The sequence below is a fragment of the Rhinoderma darwinii genome, chromosome 7 (assembly GCF_050947455.1).
Source record: "Rhinoderma darwinii isolate aRhiDar2 chromosome 7, aRhiDar2.hap1, whole genome shotgun sequence".
NCBI lineage: Eukaryota > Metazoa > Chordata > Amphibia > Anura > Rhinodermatidae > Rhinoderma > Rhinoderma darwinii.
In genome coordinates, this window is record NC_134693.1 from 45036659 (window position 1) to 45055337 (window position 18679).

An 18679-nucleotide genomic window follows, 5' to 3' on the forward strand; every position below is an offset into this window, starting at 1 on the left:
TGGCATTACTATCGATTTTACAAGCAGATACATTTAAAAATAGAAAAATCATAATTTCTTTACATTTTCCCTACATTTTGGTGTTCTTGGCAAATAAGCAATGAATTTATTGACCACATTTTTCCACTAACATAAAGTACAATATGTCATGAGAAAACAATCTTAAAATCGCTTGGACAGATACGAGCATTCCAAAGTTATTAGCACATAAAGTGACACGTCAGATTTGAAAAAACAGGGCTGGTCATGAAGGCCAAAATGAGATTGGTTATGAAGGGGTTAAACGTTCCCAAAAAAATTAAAAAAAATAAAAAAAAGATTCCAGCTGGCTAAAAGTCTTCATATTCTAGAGACACGTTCCTCATCTGCTTTCCACATGCAAGCTCTGGAGAGATTAAACTACAAAAGATGGGCTAGACCAGGAGGAGGTTCCCAGCCTATCCGGCTGTCTGTGGCCTTTTCAGTCTCTCACATGGATAAACTCCATTATCAAGAAAGTCAAGCATGAAACATAGTCTGCTCTTGGACTGTGGCCTATAAAAATCTATGTAGAAAACACGGAGTACATACTTTTTCCAAATGTTTTGATGCAATAATTAACCCCTAATGTACATACCAATTTAAATGCAACAATCCGGCATATTTATGAGCTGCCGTTCCCCCTGCCCTCCAGCCACTGATTGATTGACAGCTTCCTCCCCATTGCGGTGTGTAGGGAGAAAGTTGTCAATCAGCGGCTGGAGGGCGAGGGAGTGGCAGCTTATAAATACACCACTCTCCTTCCACACAGCGCTCACATCACGCTGCAACGGTGAAATGCAAGTTCTCAAAAATCACATTCAGACATGTGACAGACCACTGACTTGAGTGTCTGTCACTACTTTATATGCTGCCCTCCCGGGAAGGTTCCTTTTAAAGCATTGAAGCACCTAGTTTCCCCATCGCCAACACCTGATCATGAGAAGTCCCAGCGGCACCACTATGAACACCAGCTACTTGTTAGGGGACCTATCAAATGAAAATGGGATGTGAAGAAATAACTTCAAGTTCATTTATTGTAACGAGATCTCTCTGTGTTAATAAGTCAAGTGATAAATTACGGAGATCTTGTGGAAATCACGAGCAGGGACATGAAAATGTTGGCCGATTAACTCACCTATGCATAGCTGCAAGCCCTCAATGCAGTATAGTTTAGGGCAGGAGTGCGTAACCTTTGGCACTCCAGCTGTTGTAAAACTACAACTCCCAGCATACTCCGATAGCCAAAGACTATTATTTGAGCCAAAGGCGGTCAGGGAACGCTAGGAATTGTAATTTGGCAACGGCTGGAGTGCCGAAGGTGAAGGACCCCTGGTTTAGGGCATGCTAGGACACGTGGCGTTCGTCAGCAGTTCTGGTAACAAGTGCAATTCAAACCGACCACCTCGTCTATGTAGCGTTTCTGCACAGATATTATTCGCTAAACATTGTACAGAGGAATGTTCACAATTCACCAAGTTGTTGCGGTAATAACGTACTTTTTTCTTTCTCTACTTCCATGACCTGCTTCTTCCATTCATCAAAGGTTGGAATGTCATCCTTTGTGTTCCCAGGAACCACTGGGTCACGTCCAATTACTTCTTTGGTGTTGATCATCTAGAATTGGCATAAACATTAGCGTTTAGAAACACAAGCAGAGGTTGACTAAGATGACACTTCTCTAGAAGCCTCTTGATTTTTCTTTGTCAACGAACCTACCAGCCAGCCAGTCACTAGATCAAGGTAATTATGCCTACTGGGATAGCTTTTTTGGCTCGGTTTATATTAGCATCATAGTGTCCATTCAGACCGGTGCCTTGACAGCTATGCTGGAGTTGAAGACTGCTCTATTTTTGCTGAAAATGTTGAAAAGGGGTTATCCAGGTTCCTAAATAGATTTAGTAATGGCTGCAAATGACCTGAATTTACAAAAAAAAACAAAAAAACCAAAAACAAGCAGTACTCACCTATCCCTTTTCCCTGGTGATCAAGCGCTGATGCTCTGGCGGCCCTCCCAGTGATCGTTCACCTGCAAGTGACTGCTGAAGCCAATCAGAGGCCTCAGCGGTGACTAATCGGATTTCTGGCAGAATGCAGAATTGGCTGCCACGGTCTCTGCCTGATGCAAACAATCACTGCTAGAGTCGCCGGAGCGTCAGCGCTGGGAAAAAGGATAGGAGAGTGTGGCTTTCATTTCTATTATTCAGGTCATTTATAGTCATTAATAAAATAATTTTTAAGAACCTGGATTACCACTATAATGTGAGCCTTATACAGCACATCACATGCAAAAAACATGGCTTATAACACGATTCTGCTCTGCGCGCTGCATTTAGGGCCAAAATAAAGTGCACACTGTCTGATCAGGATCAGACCTGAAACATGGGACTCAGACGGCTGTTGGCAAATGCCCATTCAGCAAAAAACCCCACTCGCAAAAAATGTTCTTTGGATAGCCCAGCATAAATGGCTATTTCAATAGATTAAGGAGAATAATTCGCCACCAGACAACTCTAGTAATGGCTTGTCTCCTGGGGGAACAAAGGATCGGGAATTGCAGAGTCCAAAATGTCAGCTGATTTTTTTTAGGGTATGTTCACACGGCTTATTTCTACACGTTTTTCGGGCCGTAATCGCCCCGAAAAACGGCTAAAAATGCAGGGGCTGAACGCCTCCAAACATCTGCCCATTGATTTCAATGGTAAAATTGGCGTTCAGTTCCCACGGGGCTTTTTTACGCAGCCTTTTTAACAACGGCGCGTAAGAAAACACCCCGCAAAAAAGTGCATGTCACTTTCTGAGCTGTATTTGGAGCAGTTTTTCATTGACAATAGAAAAACAGCTACAAAAACGGCCGTAAAAAACGCAAGTTGCTTAAAAAAACGGCTGAAATCAGAGGGAGTTTTCCCTTGAAAACAGCTCCATATTTTACAGCCATTTTTTTGTTAAGCATGTGAACATACCCTTTCACTCACGTTTGCCATTGTGTGACAGTTGGGAAGCCACCATGCCCTTTAATCTAAGGTGTACGGCCTACTTTGGGGCCTGGGTGGTGTGAATTAAGCTTATAGCCTGGTCTGCATTGTACTCACATTTGTCATGTGTGTAGATACTAAATATGCCAGTTTACAGAGGAACATGTACTTATCCATATCTAGGCACGGAGTCCACCACCTCATTTACACGATTCCCACAGAAGTAAGACTCTGTTCACACCTATGCCCTGGTTTCCATTTATAACAGAAACCAGGATGCAGTGCCGTATCAGTCACACAATGATTACCACGGGTCCGCCTGTCTCCAGCCTAACTCCTAAACCAACACCACTTACCTCCTGTTCTAACTCTTGTGAAAAATTAAGGGATAATTTTGGATTTTCTGCATCCTCTTCTAGTGCCGACGCCTTGGCCTCGAGGTCAGATGAAGTCCCCTTTCGCTTTTTGCTTGAAACCGAGAAGTTTTCAACGTGTTCATTGACAAAACTAAAAAGGGGTGGTTGAAAAGATAAAACAAAAAAACAATATATACAAAAAGGAATTGTAAGCCATGGAGATCTTCTGAAGCAAAAATTGACAGATGTATATTTCATACAGGCCAAGTAAGCGGTGACATGGCGACAACACAGTATGAAGAAATAAATGGACTACAACAGCGATAACTACAAGCTCCCTCTAAATCGCCATGATATAAAACATTTCCCATGCTCTTCTGATGAATGAATCGGATGACATTTCTATTGTTGGTTAAATCTTTTCAACGTTTTGCTTTAATTAAACAAAAAGCAAAATGTGCAGCTGCAAAAGCGTAAAGGAAATGTGGGACAAAAGCCAACTAACTTTCTGACCGTGCCTTGTCGGAACCAGGCAAATTAAAGACCTCTTTACGAAGATGGTGCCAAGGACTAAATCCCCATCATACTGCGTGCATCAAGAAGATGTGCTGGCCCCACTAAAGAGGTCTGCCTTCCAATACACGTGATCTGAGTGCAGCGAGAGTGGGTAGAATAAAGCCCCCCGCCCACGAAAAACATGAAAGCAGACATTTTGCAGCTGTACGGCAAATCTCCTCCAAGCCTTTCAGTTGCACTTGTGCTTCGATGTATTCCATGCATGGACAAAACGCAAGTTTAGAGACGCAAAAGAAAAAAAGCAAGCAGAGAATGTGAGCCATTGGATGCTGCGTGGCCTTAGTAGCAGATGAAGAGTTACCTTTTCCTGGCTTCATATTGGTGTGATTTTGCTTTAAGAAGTGCAACCTACTTCAATACTCACCTTGCTGATGGATTGATAAAGGATGGCTCACTCTGAGGCTCAACCTCTACTGCCCCCCCAATTTCACAGTCAGGGTCTGACTGCTCAGTTTCACTAGGGCTGACTACAGGCAGAGGAGCACTGGACGCTTCTATTGCACTGAAGGGAGAGAAATAATATTCTTTTTACCTTGGGGGAATAGGAGCGTAAAAAGCTTACCATGCAAAAAACCATCATGGACATTTAAAGGTGGTTAGGGAGCAAGAAAAAAAATAGAAGAGAACCACAAGCACAGTGGGATCAACTCCCCTATGTAAAATGTTGAGAACGTTGGTATTCAGGGTTGTGGTTTGAGTAATGCGTCTGCGGCATTGCTGGATTTGACATCTGAAATACTTCAGAGAATGAAGCCTGCGGAGAGCATGTCCATTCTGACGGACGCCGAGCACAGACATTAAGGTCAAGTCTGTAGCAGTGGACAGATTTTAAACAAAACTTTTAAAGCAAAACAAAAACACAAAAGATAAAAACACCAGCGTCACTTGTGCCCAGTGGCTGTTGCAGTCCTGGATTTGTTTTCCCAATGACAAATGACCCCACTTTCAAACTTATGAACTCAATTACGTAGGAGGACCATAACAGGTGACAAAGTCTTCTATATCCTTAGGGGGGGTTGGCTGAATGACAATTTGTCTGTGAGGCCATGTACACCTTTGAAGAGAATTTATTTTAATAGATCAAAGTTTTATGTGATTTGAAACAACTTTTAAATGGACTTTTAGAAAGTTACATTTCTGTTTTTTGTAATATGGCAAATCTTATATATATCCTGCATACATAGAAGGTGTATCGTTCTGTCAAAGCTGCGGCCGTCAGTTAAGCTAAACTGACAGATTGGCTGACAGATAGTCCTGCATGCCTGACACACAGGATACAGCCAATAACGATCACATCGAAGTTTCTGAACCAGCTTTCAGTCGAACTGTGATTTCAGCAGGGATGATGGAATGATACAGGATACATAGAAGCTGTATCTCAAAATATTAAATAAGAATTAAGTTTAAAATCACATAAAACATTGAATGAAAAAAAAAAAAGTTCAGAAGGTGTATAGAGCATTTAAGCTCTATTAAAGCAATGAAAAACGGCTCCAGAAGTTCACAGAGCCTTTAAAGGCAAGCTGCATATTTAATGGCGATAGGAAACACGTAAACTTTTAAAAAGACAATAGAGTTAAAATGTGAGTACAAGCAGTGGTCTAGATGGAAAAAAAATATGCTGAAAGTCTGCAGTAGCGAGTGAGTGAGTGTGTGTGTGTGAGTGAGTGAGTGAGTGAGTGTGAGTTCATGGTCTTAATCATCCTCCATTAGCCCAGGAAATCTGGAATCAGAAGATTAAAGGGAACCTGTCACCAGCATTTCACCTATTGATTTCTACTCACCCCTCGCTGACCGCTGCAGTCAAAAGTTCACTGCTGGTCTTCAAACATTTTGCGCATTTAATGGTATTAATCTGGCAGTCTCGTTCGTTCCTCTTCTTATGCCCGCCCACCGCTGAAGATTGCCCCGCCCAGAAAGACCAAATCCTGTTTGAGATGACGGGAGCATGCGTCCCTCATTCATGGTCCAACACCCTTCCCTGCTTTGTCCGGGCCTTAAATCTAGTTACTGTACATGCACCGCTATGGTGCACACGCACCAGAACATCGATGCGCAAGCGCAGGAATTCGTGTGTGCTGAGGGAGGCGAGGAGCTGTCAATCAAAAGTAAGTAGGTGGGGTAAACTTGGAAAGGCTTGAAATTAAGATATGACTTCTGCTCATTAGCATACCGCACAGGAAAACTAAAAAATGGAATACTGAAAAGGTACAGAGCCTACTTAGAAGATAATTATAGGTTACATAAAAATGATTTTTCAAACACTCCCACCAGATATTGCTGGTTTACTAGGTGAAATGCTGGTGACAGGTTCCCTTTAAGTACAAAAACCCTGAACAGCAAATGATCACGAGATTAAAATTTTCAACTTTTTCTCCAATCAGACAAAAAGTTACAAGTTGGAGCCAGGAAAAAAAAAAAAAACAGCCCAACCAGCCCATGAACCACAACTCCTGCTGAATAAAAGTGTTTGGACTCTGAGTGCCTTGATCTAGTGTCGGTAATCCGGTTACAAGCTCATATTGTTCATAGTGACGCCGACTGTCAGTACGGTTGAAATAATCAGATAAAAAACAGGAGGAAACGTGGCATACATTGGTACAAGAAAAGGGAACCTAGAAACGGTAAAATTAGCTTACTCCCTTGAGTGATCATTGAAAGCAGAACAAATATGGTATTCCATTGAAACAAACCCTACTAGAATTTGTATAGTACCAACTAGCAGGACAGTCAGCCAAGAGAGGCTTTGGCCAGGAATTCACATATCCAATAACTAGAAGATGCAGCTTTGGCACGACGAGAAATTTGCCTAGTAAAATTAAACATGGCCAACCTAACTTTCTATTTGGAATTTAACCCAAGGCAAAGTCTTACGGTCCAGGGGTTGGCAAATAACGGACAACTGAGGACCTATTCAAAGGATAGGTTATCAGTATATGATCGGTGTGGCCCCACACCAATCAGCGGCTGCCTCCGAGCACCAGATGTTTTGAACGGTATGCAGTAGTTGGAGCCAGAAGCAGACGGCTCCGACCACCGCATAAAGGTCGTTCTGCAGCATTCGAATAGGAGTCCGCCGCTATTCCGTGACCAAAGCCGTCAGCTCACAGCATGGACGTCCAGGTGCCCCCCACCGATCATATACTGATGACCTATCCTGTGGATAGGTCATCAATTATCTATTCATGGACAACCCCTATAAAACATGATAGTCCGCAGCCTCAACCAACACAATCTAACCATAAGAGGGACTTTGAAACATTCGTGGAAAGAAACTGATTTTATAGTTTCCTGCCACAGGGCAGCCATCGTGTCACTTAGCTAGGTTGCAGATGACCAAAGTAAACTGTAGTCCGAGTCATCACTATACCAGCTAGAAATAATATTTTGCCCCACAGATCACATTTTCAATGCAATAAATACTGAAAAGTGCTCCCAAAAAAAGTATCTTTGTATGGATGCCAACATTTTTCCAGTTTCATGTACATAATGCTTAAAGAATTATATTAAAGCGTTCTGCATCTTTTTAATGTACTTTATTATTTCAATTCCTCCTTATTTTTAAGATCTTTGTTTGCAGCCAGTGAATGGCAACCTTCTGGTTTACACCCAGAACTCCACTGTGCGATGTCCAGCTGTGATAACCCTTTTGAATCTTTATTTAAGACCCAAAACCTTGTTAATGATGTTTTGTAAGTGTAAATAACTTTTTTAGTTTTCATATAGTCGTCCAAATTTGCAAATACATTGCATTACGTATCTTGTACTAATCTTACGTTTTAGTAGGTCAGCGCCAAGCTCTACAAAATTCTGCAGGCCAAAATATCTCAGCAGTTGTGTGTGTAATGCTTTATAACTGTATATACAATTCTTCAGGCTTCATAGCAGAAACCTCCCAGTACTCCCGATGGGCATGACATCTGCAGTGTCTAGGCATCTTGGCAGCGTCATCTTTACACCAGACACAGTACAGGAATCTAATGTAGTGACACAGTTGTTCCTACATTGCAGCTCCTGACATAGGAGTTATAAGTAGGCTGTGACAGACACTATAGAATTTAATGATACATTCAAGTCTATTTAAACCTTTAAAAAAAAAAATATATATTTTTTTTTTTTTTTTTAATGTCTGTTTGGTGCAATTTTATAATTAATTTTTATTAAAAATGTTTATTTTTTGAGATAGAGCAGCTTTGTATCCTGTACACAGAGCAGCTGTATCGTCAGACGAGTCCCAAGTCCATCAGGTCCGTGCGTCCCAGACAAGCAGGATCCACCGGTTATCGACCACACCTTAGTTATAAACAGTCAGACACACGCAAGACCCGCTGACGCTGAAACTAACAGTCCCTGACGGATACAGGTTTCAGCGCTAGATACAGGATACAAAGCAGCTGCATCCCAAAAAGTAAAATTAACTTTTAATAAAAAGTTTTTAGAAAGATTGCACCAGACAGACATTCTGGGTACATAACCTTTAAAGATATACATCATGAACTCTTATGACCCTGTTCATGACATATACGTTAAACGGATACCATTATAGTCTACAGGTGACGGATGACACCATAAGTGACATAACATTTAATGCATGCGTCGCCTATGGACTAGAATGGCATATGTTTAACATATTAGTCAAAGTTTTTTTTCAACAGCCTACGTCGTATACGTTAAATGTATATCTATGTCGCATGCCATACAGTGGCATAAGTAACCCATAGGTTCCATGTTAAAACTTTTTACGTTTTTTTGCAAGATCCCTCGGTATGGAAAAGCATATTCTAATATGCTATTCCACCCTCCAAAGAAACGTTACGCAGACCTACACCAGACTGACGGAGGCTGAAAGGATATACTTTTTGCCTCCGTCGGACTAACGGATCACTATAGACACGTTTAGCGTGTATGTCAGGGGCTTTCCCGATGTGCACACCAAATGTAGGGCAAAAACAAGATGTGCACAGGTTGGGACTGTACAGGTTAAAAGGTTGGTCGACTATTTCTAATAGAAAACAGCAGAATTGGGCTAAAATGCAGCATCAGTACAAGTCAAGCAATGTAGCTGCAGTTTCTCAACTCTATGAAGATTAAGTAAATATATAAATAGTAATATTATATTCAAAAGACAAAAACACTTTATGGGTCATTAAAAATGACCAAATTTGAACCACTATAAGACCACTTTTATGTTGTTCTGTCAAATTGAATGTGAAAGTTACTTTAGAATTCAGAGATGGTGAAACACTCAAATTGTCAAAAAAGCTATAGCCGCTTCCATCTGCAATAAAATTAAAGACAGTAAAGATTTCTAATTGCAAAGCTTTTTTTCCTCCACTAGACATCTCAAATGAATGGGTACAAGTTGCAGCACCTGCACCATGCCTGGCCATAGCGCTGTGCAGAGAACAATTTAAAAGGAGCCCCTTCATTCTAGCAATTGAGGGGGGCGGAATTAAAAACCCTAACCGAAGAAAATCTGGACATTCAGAACGGACTAGCTAAAGGGCTTGTCCAGGTTGGGGGCTGTTTTATATACAGATGACCTATCCACAGGATATATAATCAGTATATGATCAGTGGTAGTCCGACACCCAGACCCCACACCGATAAACTGTACCGGCTGCCTCCAGGTGTCAGAAGCTATGCAGGGGTCGGTGCTGGAAGCAGATGGCTCCGACCACTGTATAGCTGCCATGCTGGGTTACTGGAGCTCTGCTCTAATTCACTTGAGCTGAGCTGCAGTACGGCCGCTATACAGTGGTCGGAGCCCTATACTTCCCGCACTGACCCCTGCATAGATTCTGGCGCCTGCAACAGCTAAACGGTGCGGGGCCTGAGTTTAGGACCCCCATCGATCATATACTGAGTACCTATACTGTGGATAGGTCATCAGTATAAAAAACAGCCCCAAACCTTCGCTCCATAAAAAATTGTGCTTCAAGTCTAGAGAATATTTGTAGCTTCCTGGAACCCGGGTGGGACATGAAGGGGGTGGATACTGAAGGTAATTAATGTAATGGAAGATTCACAGTTTGAGTGGAGTTTGGCTTTGACAGCTAGTATATTAAATAGTGGAGCCTTACGCTATTCTTACTACCGATATACTTTGTAGAATCAGGGGGAACAAAAATCAAAAACAGCCGAGCAAACATAAAAATGGGAAAAAGAGTAACTATGATATCGCTTTCTAAAAATAAAAAACCAAAAGGCTTACTCAGGCAGTGGATCTGGAGGGATGTCGGAGGTAGACAAACTGGAAATGTTCTCAACACTGGAAGCCAAGTTCATAGCAGCTTTCTCCACATGGTTAGTGCCAATGTCACCAAGAGGTACATCTAGCATTGGCTCTGGTTGTTTGCCCTGCACAAAAAAAACAAATCTCACAGTTACAGTCACATTATGAAGGGATTTGATTTTTATATTATAAAGTACTTTCCATCCAAGAAGAAATTATATAAATATGAAACCGGATTAACAAATTAACCATCTGCTTGTGCTTTAAAGTGGATACACGTTCGGCTAACCGAGCCTAAAAAAAAAAAAAAAAAAAAAAAAAAAAAAAAAGAATACAGCAGCCTCCTAGTTAGGTGAAAAACAAGCCCGGCATTATCGGCTGTGATGTGTGTTCCTTACTAGGCTGTTCGTCGTCTTTAGCGGTTCTGCACCTTCGTAGCGATGGTTGAAGTCTCAGCACCTGGACCCCAACCAGTCAAGAGTTCGGATAGGCCTCGGACAATTTTTGGAAAATACAGTTACTCTAACGAACAAGAAAACTTACAAAAATAGAATTACCTGCTCATCTTTAGTGCAGTCTAACAAAGGATCTTCTTCCTCTTGACCTGGTGGTACAGATTCTACAGCTTCCAAAATCTTAGGTGGCTCTTTTTCCTCCTATATTATCCAAAACAAAAGTAATGTGACGTGACAAACAAAACATGCAATACATTAAAATATATATTTTTTTTTGTTAAAAACAGTACTTCTTATATTAGACGGTTTGTTTTCTAAGAATTTTAAAGAATGAGTCAAGTTGCATAATTGACACCTAAGAAGGAGCGGTCACCTTTCCGGACATGCCTGTTTAGCAAATACATGCATTCCTCATAAAACAATCCTGGAGTGTCATTTCCTGGAACGCTGAGTTGCACCGTTTCTCTATTATTCCTCCTGGAAATGTATGAATAAATTAACTAGGCGTTATCATTCCTTATACACCGACACTACCCAAAATCAATGCGGATAGTTTCAATGTGTAGGGACACACTATGCTGACAACGAGTATGGTAAGACTTCGTTGTAGAGCTCTAAGAAAAAGTGCTCCAGAATTGTTACTACATGGGAAATATAAAAACTTAGTAAAGCACGTCAGGAGAGCTGACCGGTCTTCTTTAAAGTGGTTTTCCAATGAGACAATCTTTTCACGTAATAAACGTTTCATTGGTTGGAATCCAAGGAACAGTAAGGAAAAGATGCCGCGAATCGGCAGGACATGGCACTTTAGGGCCTGTTCACATCTGCATTGGAGGATCCGTTAGGGGCCTCAGTCACAGATCCGGCTGCGCTCTGGTTTCCGGTAAAACGACGGACACCGTGACGGCACCCATTAAAAGTCAATGTGTCCCGTTGGTGTCCATCATGTAACAGAACCTGCACTTTCGGTATTTTCATTATTCTGCTCCTCTGATTAACAGCGGAAACACTAAAGCAGGTATGAACAGGCCCCTGAATTTTCCACATCGGAGATACATAAAAACCAGATTCAACAAACTTAAAGGTCTTAAGCAAAGCAATGGTTGAGGAAGAAGTTCTCAGCCCTGCAATTCTACAACAATGTAATGACACGAGTTGGGGAGATGCAGAAAGTTCTTTACAGTAAACACTACAATGAATCAGACCAGTTAGAACCGAGACATTACTACGACTGCAACTATAGACAAAATGAAGCAGGACACAGACACAAACACATTTATTCCGTGGGCCACATATCCCTACTTCAGTCATTTTAAATTTGAGAGATTTCGGAGCAGAGAAATTGAGCAAAAATGGATTCCAACAGCCAAAAGACAAAGTGACAGCAGCAGACAATGAGACAAGGACATGTTTTGCAGATACTGACTATACACAGTCCTAGGACCATTTGAGAAAGTGTAAATCAAATCTAGTTTTAAGTCTTTTGCATGACGGTATGTTGACTTGTGTCTGATGCAGCAAGACGACTTCTGCTCTGTATAAACTGGGACCTCAGTAACCCCACAGGTCGTCACAAATGTCATACTAAAAATGGAGCCGCAAGCCCGACAATCCTACGTAACAAACTCATGAGAACTCCACTAAGGCGTCTCATTCAAACAGTATCCCTACCCTGAAGGGCAGAAAGCCCCATGTAGAATTCCACAATCCTGTATTGCTACATTACAAGGACAGCTTCTTGTTTGCAGGTCAGTCAACACGGTCAATTCTCCGAATACCAGTCAGGGTGACATTCTGAAACGGTTTACAGTTCAATGTCATTTCCTGAGCATCACGGCTAAACCAGAGCTTAGTCCAGAGAAGGTTGATCCGCTGCCATCAGCGAGATAATGATCAGACAGGAGGACTCCCAGGTTCACCATAATAGAAGTGCCCTTTATATGGTTGCTGCATCACTTTTATAGGAGGATGAAGTACATGGCTATCTACCATAATGGATTTAGAGGTCATTTGCACACACCTTCTTGTTTGCGGACTCCTCTTCGCTTATTGTACCTTCATTATTCTCTGTGACTTGTTCTGCAGGGAGTACAGGGTCCTCAGTGCAAAACACATGGCGGGATGGAAGCCTAAAAGAAAAACACAACCAATATTAAGTATCTACGGCCAACAGCATGCACATTATTCATTCTGAATACTATCTAATGTACCTGTGTAAGGAGAGTCAGAGCAGACAAACATGAACTTAAAAAAATGTATATATATATATATATATATATGAAAACGGGTAATTACAACTCAACAGGATTTGGCAGAAATGTCTGATAGATGCGGGTCCAAGCTCTGGTACGAACACCTATCAATCTCCAGTGCGGGGGTCACTCACTCCCCCCCCCCCATCCGAGCTGGCGCCGCATCCAGATGGAGAATGAATGGAGACGTGTTGGTGCATGGTGCATTTACATCTATTGGAGTTACGGAAACAGCTTTGTCTAGTGTGTTATGGGTTCCAATCTTTTTGGAAGGCAAGTATAGGGTGGGCCGCAGCAATATCCTTGCCATCAAAACACAAACCTATGGAACATATTACAAATGAATGGAAGATGTCTAAAAAAACAGATATGCTTCAAGATGTCTGGAAAACATAGGTGACAAACACTCTAGGAGCGGTTACGGCTGCCAAATACAGTGGTCACTGGAAAACTAGGATTTAACAGGTGAGTAATGTTTTTTTTTTTAATTATTTCACTGCATATTGTGCGAATGGATAAAGTTTTCGCCTCTGTAGAACTTCATACAGGACCGCGGTGCATCACAGCTGCAAGTCAACCACGTCTACTATTCTTAAGATAGGTCATCAATATCAGTTGGTGGGTGTCAGACTCCCAGCATCCACACCGGTCAGCTGACTGAAGGGGCCGCAGCGACAAATGCTACCGCCTTTTCATAGTTTACCCGACACAGTGCCGTACACATCTGTAGTACCGGCGCCTGAGATTGCCGTTCCCTGCAGCCTGGTCCCATTCACTTGAATGGGACCGGAACTGCAAATCAAGGCACTGCCGCTACCGATGTGTGCAGCGCTGTGCCAGGTAAACTATAAAGAGGCCCACAGCATTGGTCGCCGCGGCACCTTAAGTCAACTGATCGGTGGAGTTGCCGGGAGTTGGACTGCCACTGATCTGATATTTATGACCTATCAGAAGGACAGGCCATCAACATAAAAGTACCGGAAAGCCCTTTAAATAAAAAAGTCTAAAACTACTTCATTCAGGAGAAACATGGGCTTTCAAGACAGTTCAGTAAAGGTTTAGGAAGTTTCTACAATAAGGGTATGTTCACACGCCCCATTTAAGGATGCAATTCAGGCGTTTTATGCCTCAAATTACGCCCAAAAAAACGGCTCCAAACATCTGCTCATTGAATTCAATGGGTCTTACGGTGTTCTGTGCAGACGGGGTTTTTTCTTTACGCGCCACTGTCAAAAGACCGCGCGTAAAAAGACGGCCGCCTCAAAGTACGACGTCACTTCTTGGGACGTAATTGGAGAAGTTTTTCATTGACTCCATTGAAAAAAAAGCTTCAATTACGTCCGTAATGGACGCCATGAAAAACACGAGTACTTGCAAAAAAGTCTGAAATTCAGGAGCTGTTTTCGGCTGAAAATTCAGACGTATTTTGCGTTTGCGTGTGAACATACCCTAAATATTTCTGTGTTGAATTTTAATGTGATCAATTAGATTAGACATTAAAAATTCAAGTGCAACCCAACTTCTGATTATTCTACAGTTAAAATACGGATATGAGCAACTCTGTAAATACTTTGCTTCCCTAACATTGAATTATATCACATGCCATTGCTTACTGTGAGGACTTATTTTTTCAAGGGAAGAGCAGCAGTTTTTATTGGTACCATTTTTTTGTATATACACAACTTTATCACTTTGCTCTAAGGTGGCGACAAAAAAACAAAACAAACAAACAAAAAAAATATTCTGCCATTTAAATTAGGCTCTGTTCACATCTGTGTTGGGGTCCCCTTCGGACGTTCCGTCGGAGGTTTCCGTCAGAACGGGACCCTGAGCAGACACAAACTGACACCAGAGGTTTCCGTCTCCATCACCATTGATTTAAAAAACTTCTGAAAATCAGAGGCAGTTTTCCCTTGAAAAAAGCTCCGTATTTTACAGCCGTTTTTTTGTTAAACGTGTGAAGATACCCTTAGAGGATTTGAACCAGCGATTGTCTGTCATGACAGCTTGGGGACCTAATGAATATCTATCAGCACCCTGCGATCGCGTCGCGGTTTAGATGCTGTGGTCGCTAATGACCCCGGCATCTAAGTGGTTAAACGGCCAGGAACAAAGCGCTCTGTCCCTGGCCTTTCGTGCGAGGTGTCAGTCAACTGCAATACACAGCAGACACCCGCAGCGTATGGAACGGGTTCAGCACTTCATATACTCCATACTTCAGCCCTCGCACCATGATGTACAGTGTTGTCATGGTGCGTTAAGGAGTTAAAGCTGTTATCCCCACTAAGAACATTTATCACTTAGACATAAGAGTGGTAATAAACTAGATCGCTGGTGCCCCACCGATCACTAGAACAGGAGTCTCAAATCCTTCTAGGAGTTTTAATAGAGCTGTGGTAGAGAATGCGGGCGGTCGCTCCACTCCAAGTTTTTGGGGCTGCCAGAAAGAGCAGAGACACACAAGCATGCACTTGTGTTACTTATATTGCATCGATCCTGAGATATAGTCAGTTATCATTCATCACAATTCTACAGGCTTCAGTGCTGAAATCTGCCAGCATTTTCCATGGGCCAGATGCCTACAAAATGCTTGCAATGGTGATTTTCAATCTGGGCCATGTAATTCATCAGTCACTAAACAGTAATCATATCTACACAAAAACAACTGACAGCTTCTGTAAAAACATGCCTCAATGTATTCTAAGTATGAAAGGCTTCGAGGATACCAGATGGCACAACAGTAGCAAACGGTCTGAAAAAATAGAAACCCAAAGTGCCAGGGAAAGCGAAACATCGCAGTGCAACCGACACAATGTCTAAATTTAGTGTTTGGATATAGTAAGGAAACAAACAAAAAAAAATGCATGCACAATTCACACATACATTATATAGATCAGAATATATTCACAATTTCATAATGGAAGCCACAACACAGATCCATCGTACACCGTATACCACCATTGCACAACAGCGCTATTTTTCCGGTCAAATTTGAGGAAATCTGAGATGTATGAGGATGTGAACAGGAGCTTAGTTTTGCTGGTCTAACAACCGTTGCACTTTAATCTTGAAGTAAATTGCCGTCTCTATTACGGCAGATGCATGCAGCAGAGCCCTGTGCGCGGAGTCTCTATAGCATCACACGGTGACCCTACAGCTTCATATTACAGAGCCACTGGCGCTCCCATGTAGGACACGGTATTAGGGAGACATTTTTCTAGGAGGCCATACCTGTAATACAGGATGTGGAGAAGAAAAGTTGCAGTATTCGGGACACGGCGCCTGACAGGAAAGTATTCAAAATGAAGTATTTTCCAGTAGACTTTATTTGTAAAAGATACTACGCGTTTCAGTACCGGACAGGTCCCTTCCTCAGGTTCATGGTATGTCTGGTCCTGAAACGCGTAGTATCTTTTACAAATAAAGTCTACTGGAAAATACTTCATTTTGAATAACTTACCTGTCAGGCGCCGTGTCCCGAATACTGCAACTTTTCTTCTCCACATCCTGTGTTCGATCTCCCGGGAACAGAATTTTCTCTCGTGGGATAGCAGCGGGTGGCAGCCAACGTCTATAACGATCTTCATGAACTCTCGTTTCCACGCTAAGCAATAGTGTTGTGCCTATCTTAGCACAACACTGCCAGGTGAGTATCAGCTCACCTCTCTGCTCACATTGTCCCCCGTTCCTTACAATATTACCTTAGAGGAGTGCCGTTGTCCTCTTCTCTCCTTTTTCTTCATTTAGATAATACCTGTAATACGGCATCAGATGGAGATTGCCACAAATTTTCTTCAATCAAATTCTGTCTTAATCCAACAGAAAAACATCTGTATATCTCCTTATGAAACAGTATGGCCCCATAAGGAGCCATTACTGCTCCACACAACTCACAGGTTGTAATATCCATAAGAAGAATTTGTTTTTAGAGGATTCCTTGTTGGTATTAAGAAATTATCAGATTTCCTGAAAGGTCAAGGAAACAGAATAGCCGTGTAGCACTTGAGGATGCAGCGGTTGGATTAGCACGGTTTGACATTTCATAACATAAGAACACGCTGAGCTGAATAAAAGTCATCACTACCTGCGGACTGGAACATATGGCCAATTAGAATCACAAGATTCAATGTGCAAATAGCAGGGGAAAAAAAACAAAAAACTATCTGAGAAATAACCCCCCCCCCCCTCCCCCCATCTGTATGAGCCCTGCCATCTTAGCTCCAGTTTTTCACTCCCAAAGAAAAATATTCATTCGATATTTGTTAGGCTTCAATTTTACAAGATCAATATACTCCCATCCCTCCTTTTAAATGGAATTTCCAGTTAAGAAAATATATTTCTTAAATTCTCAATGATTCTCAAAATCAAACCCATTACATTGCAAGCATTCCTGATCTGTCCAGCAGAATTACATATACACCAACTCTTCAAACTTATGCTAATCTAATAGAATACCTGATACATCAAATTTGTAAGTTACTTACGGTTAAAGTTTAGTTGTTTTATCCATGCAAAGGTGTGCGTCTTCTTAAAATCTGCTGTCTACCCCGTTAGGCTTTGTTAACATCTGCGCTAGGGCACTGATCCGTCGGAACAGAGCCCTGACAGACGCAAACGGAAACCATAGGTTTCTGTTTCCATCACCGTTGATTTCAATGGTGAGGGATCCGGTGCCAATTGTTTCAGTTTGTCTCCGTTGTGCAAAGGTTCCGTGGTTTTGATTGAATGAATAGCGCAGTCTACTACGGTATTCAATCCGTCGAAAAACTGAAACCTGCCGGAACGGTGACAATCGAAAACCATTAGCAGTGTCTCCGTCACCATTGATATCAATGGTGATGAAAACAGAAGCTGTGTTTTCGTTTGACTTTCCGTTGCGGGGTTCCACAACGGAAGCCTCAGACGGAACCCCTCAACGGAAAGCGAATGCTGATGTGAACCGGCCCTAACTAACGTAATAGGTGCTTTGCTGCTGATAACTAGTGTGATTTGTTTTAAAAATACATTTGCAAAGTTATGAGCATTTTTCTAAATATGTAAATGAGCCTTTTTTTTTTTTTTTTTTTTAGACAAGTGGGAGGTAACAGCAGCGATTCTCCTGAGGTGGAGCTACCTCCCAGCCTGACTCCGTCCTATCAGCATGAAGCGGCTTCACACAGTGTGAGACAGTCTAGAGGGAAGGGGGATCACTTCAAACAGCCATATCTCAGGCTGTGGATCACCTAGAACATAGGTGGTATATGAAAGAGGAGATTATAATCTTTCAGATAACACCAGGATCACAGTTCTAGCTGTGACACAACCGGAGATATCACCATTTGAAAACACAGTCAGGAATGGATCTGTATACTAGAAGATCACACGGTGTTGCTGGGCAGGGAAGGGGGAGAAGCTGTATGCCGATTGGACAGCGCCATACAGAAAACATTACACCGCCCAGAGTGAAAAGAAAGAGTCACCTCCTATTTGGCTATTAGAAATACATTAGCATATTAAATTAGTTAAGAAATAGGAAATTGATAAACTGATGACAGTGTCCCTTTAAGCAAAATCCATCCCTAGTTACAGATCAACTAAAGAAAGTGGGGGTGTGTCCCTTCACTGCCTGCCAATACAAGTCTATGAAGAGGGGAGGGGGAGCAAGCAGAAGGGAGGAGACACCCACACACTGCCCATATAAGTCTTTGGAGAGAGCAGTATAGTTAGAAATATGCACACAGGCGAGTTGCAGCTTCTCTTAAGAATTCTGTGTCAGCCCAGCGATGGATTCTCAGCTACAAGTCTCAATACTACAATCTCTTCCTTGCTGCTG

General features: G+C 42.0%; 1 protein-coding gene and 1 long non-coding RNA gene across 6 annotated transcripts in view; one reads left to right on the plus strand and one right to left on the minus strand.

Annotated features, from left to right (window-relative positions):
* The window catches only part of LOC142657846 (uncharacterized), a 484403-nt gene that overhangs the window by 72122 nt on the left and 393602 nt on the right, over positions 1-18679 (plus strand). The window lies entirely within an intron of this gene.
* SUCO (SUN domain containing ossification factor) overlaps positions 1-18679 on the minus strand; it is an 89525-nt gene that overhangs the window by 49414 nt on the left and 21432 nt on the right. For 4 of the 5 annotated variants that reach the window (XR_012849988.1, XM_075833285.1, XM_075833286.1 and 1 more), the window contains exons 2-7: positions 12636-12744; positions 10718-10816; positions 10140-10285; positions 4290-4427; positions 3350-3500; positions 1518-1635 (exon numbers count right to left, since the gene is read on the minus strand). Coding sequence is in view for 4 of the 5 variants with exons in the window: in XM_075833285.1 (XP_075689400.1) it covers positions 1518-1635; positions 3350-3500; positions 4290-4427; positions 10140-10285; positions 10718-10816; positions 12636-12744 (761 nt within the window). In the remaining variant the exon portion in view is untranslated. The remainder of the gene's footprint in view (positions 1-1517; positions 1636-3349; positions 3501-4289; positions 4428-10139; positions 10286-10717; positions 10817-12635; positions 12745-18679) is intronic. The other variant, XM_075833287.1, reaches the window with a different exon arrangement.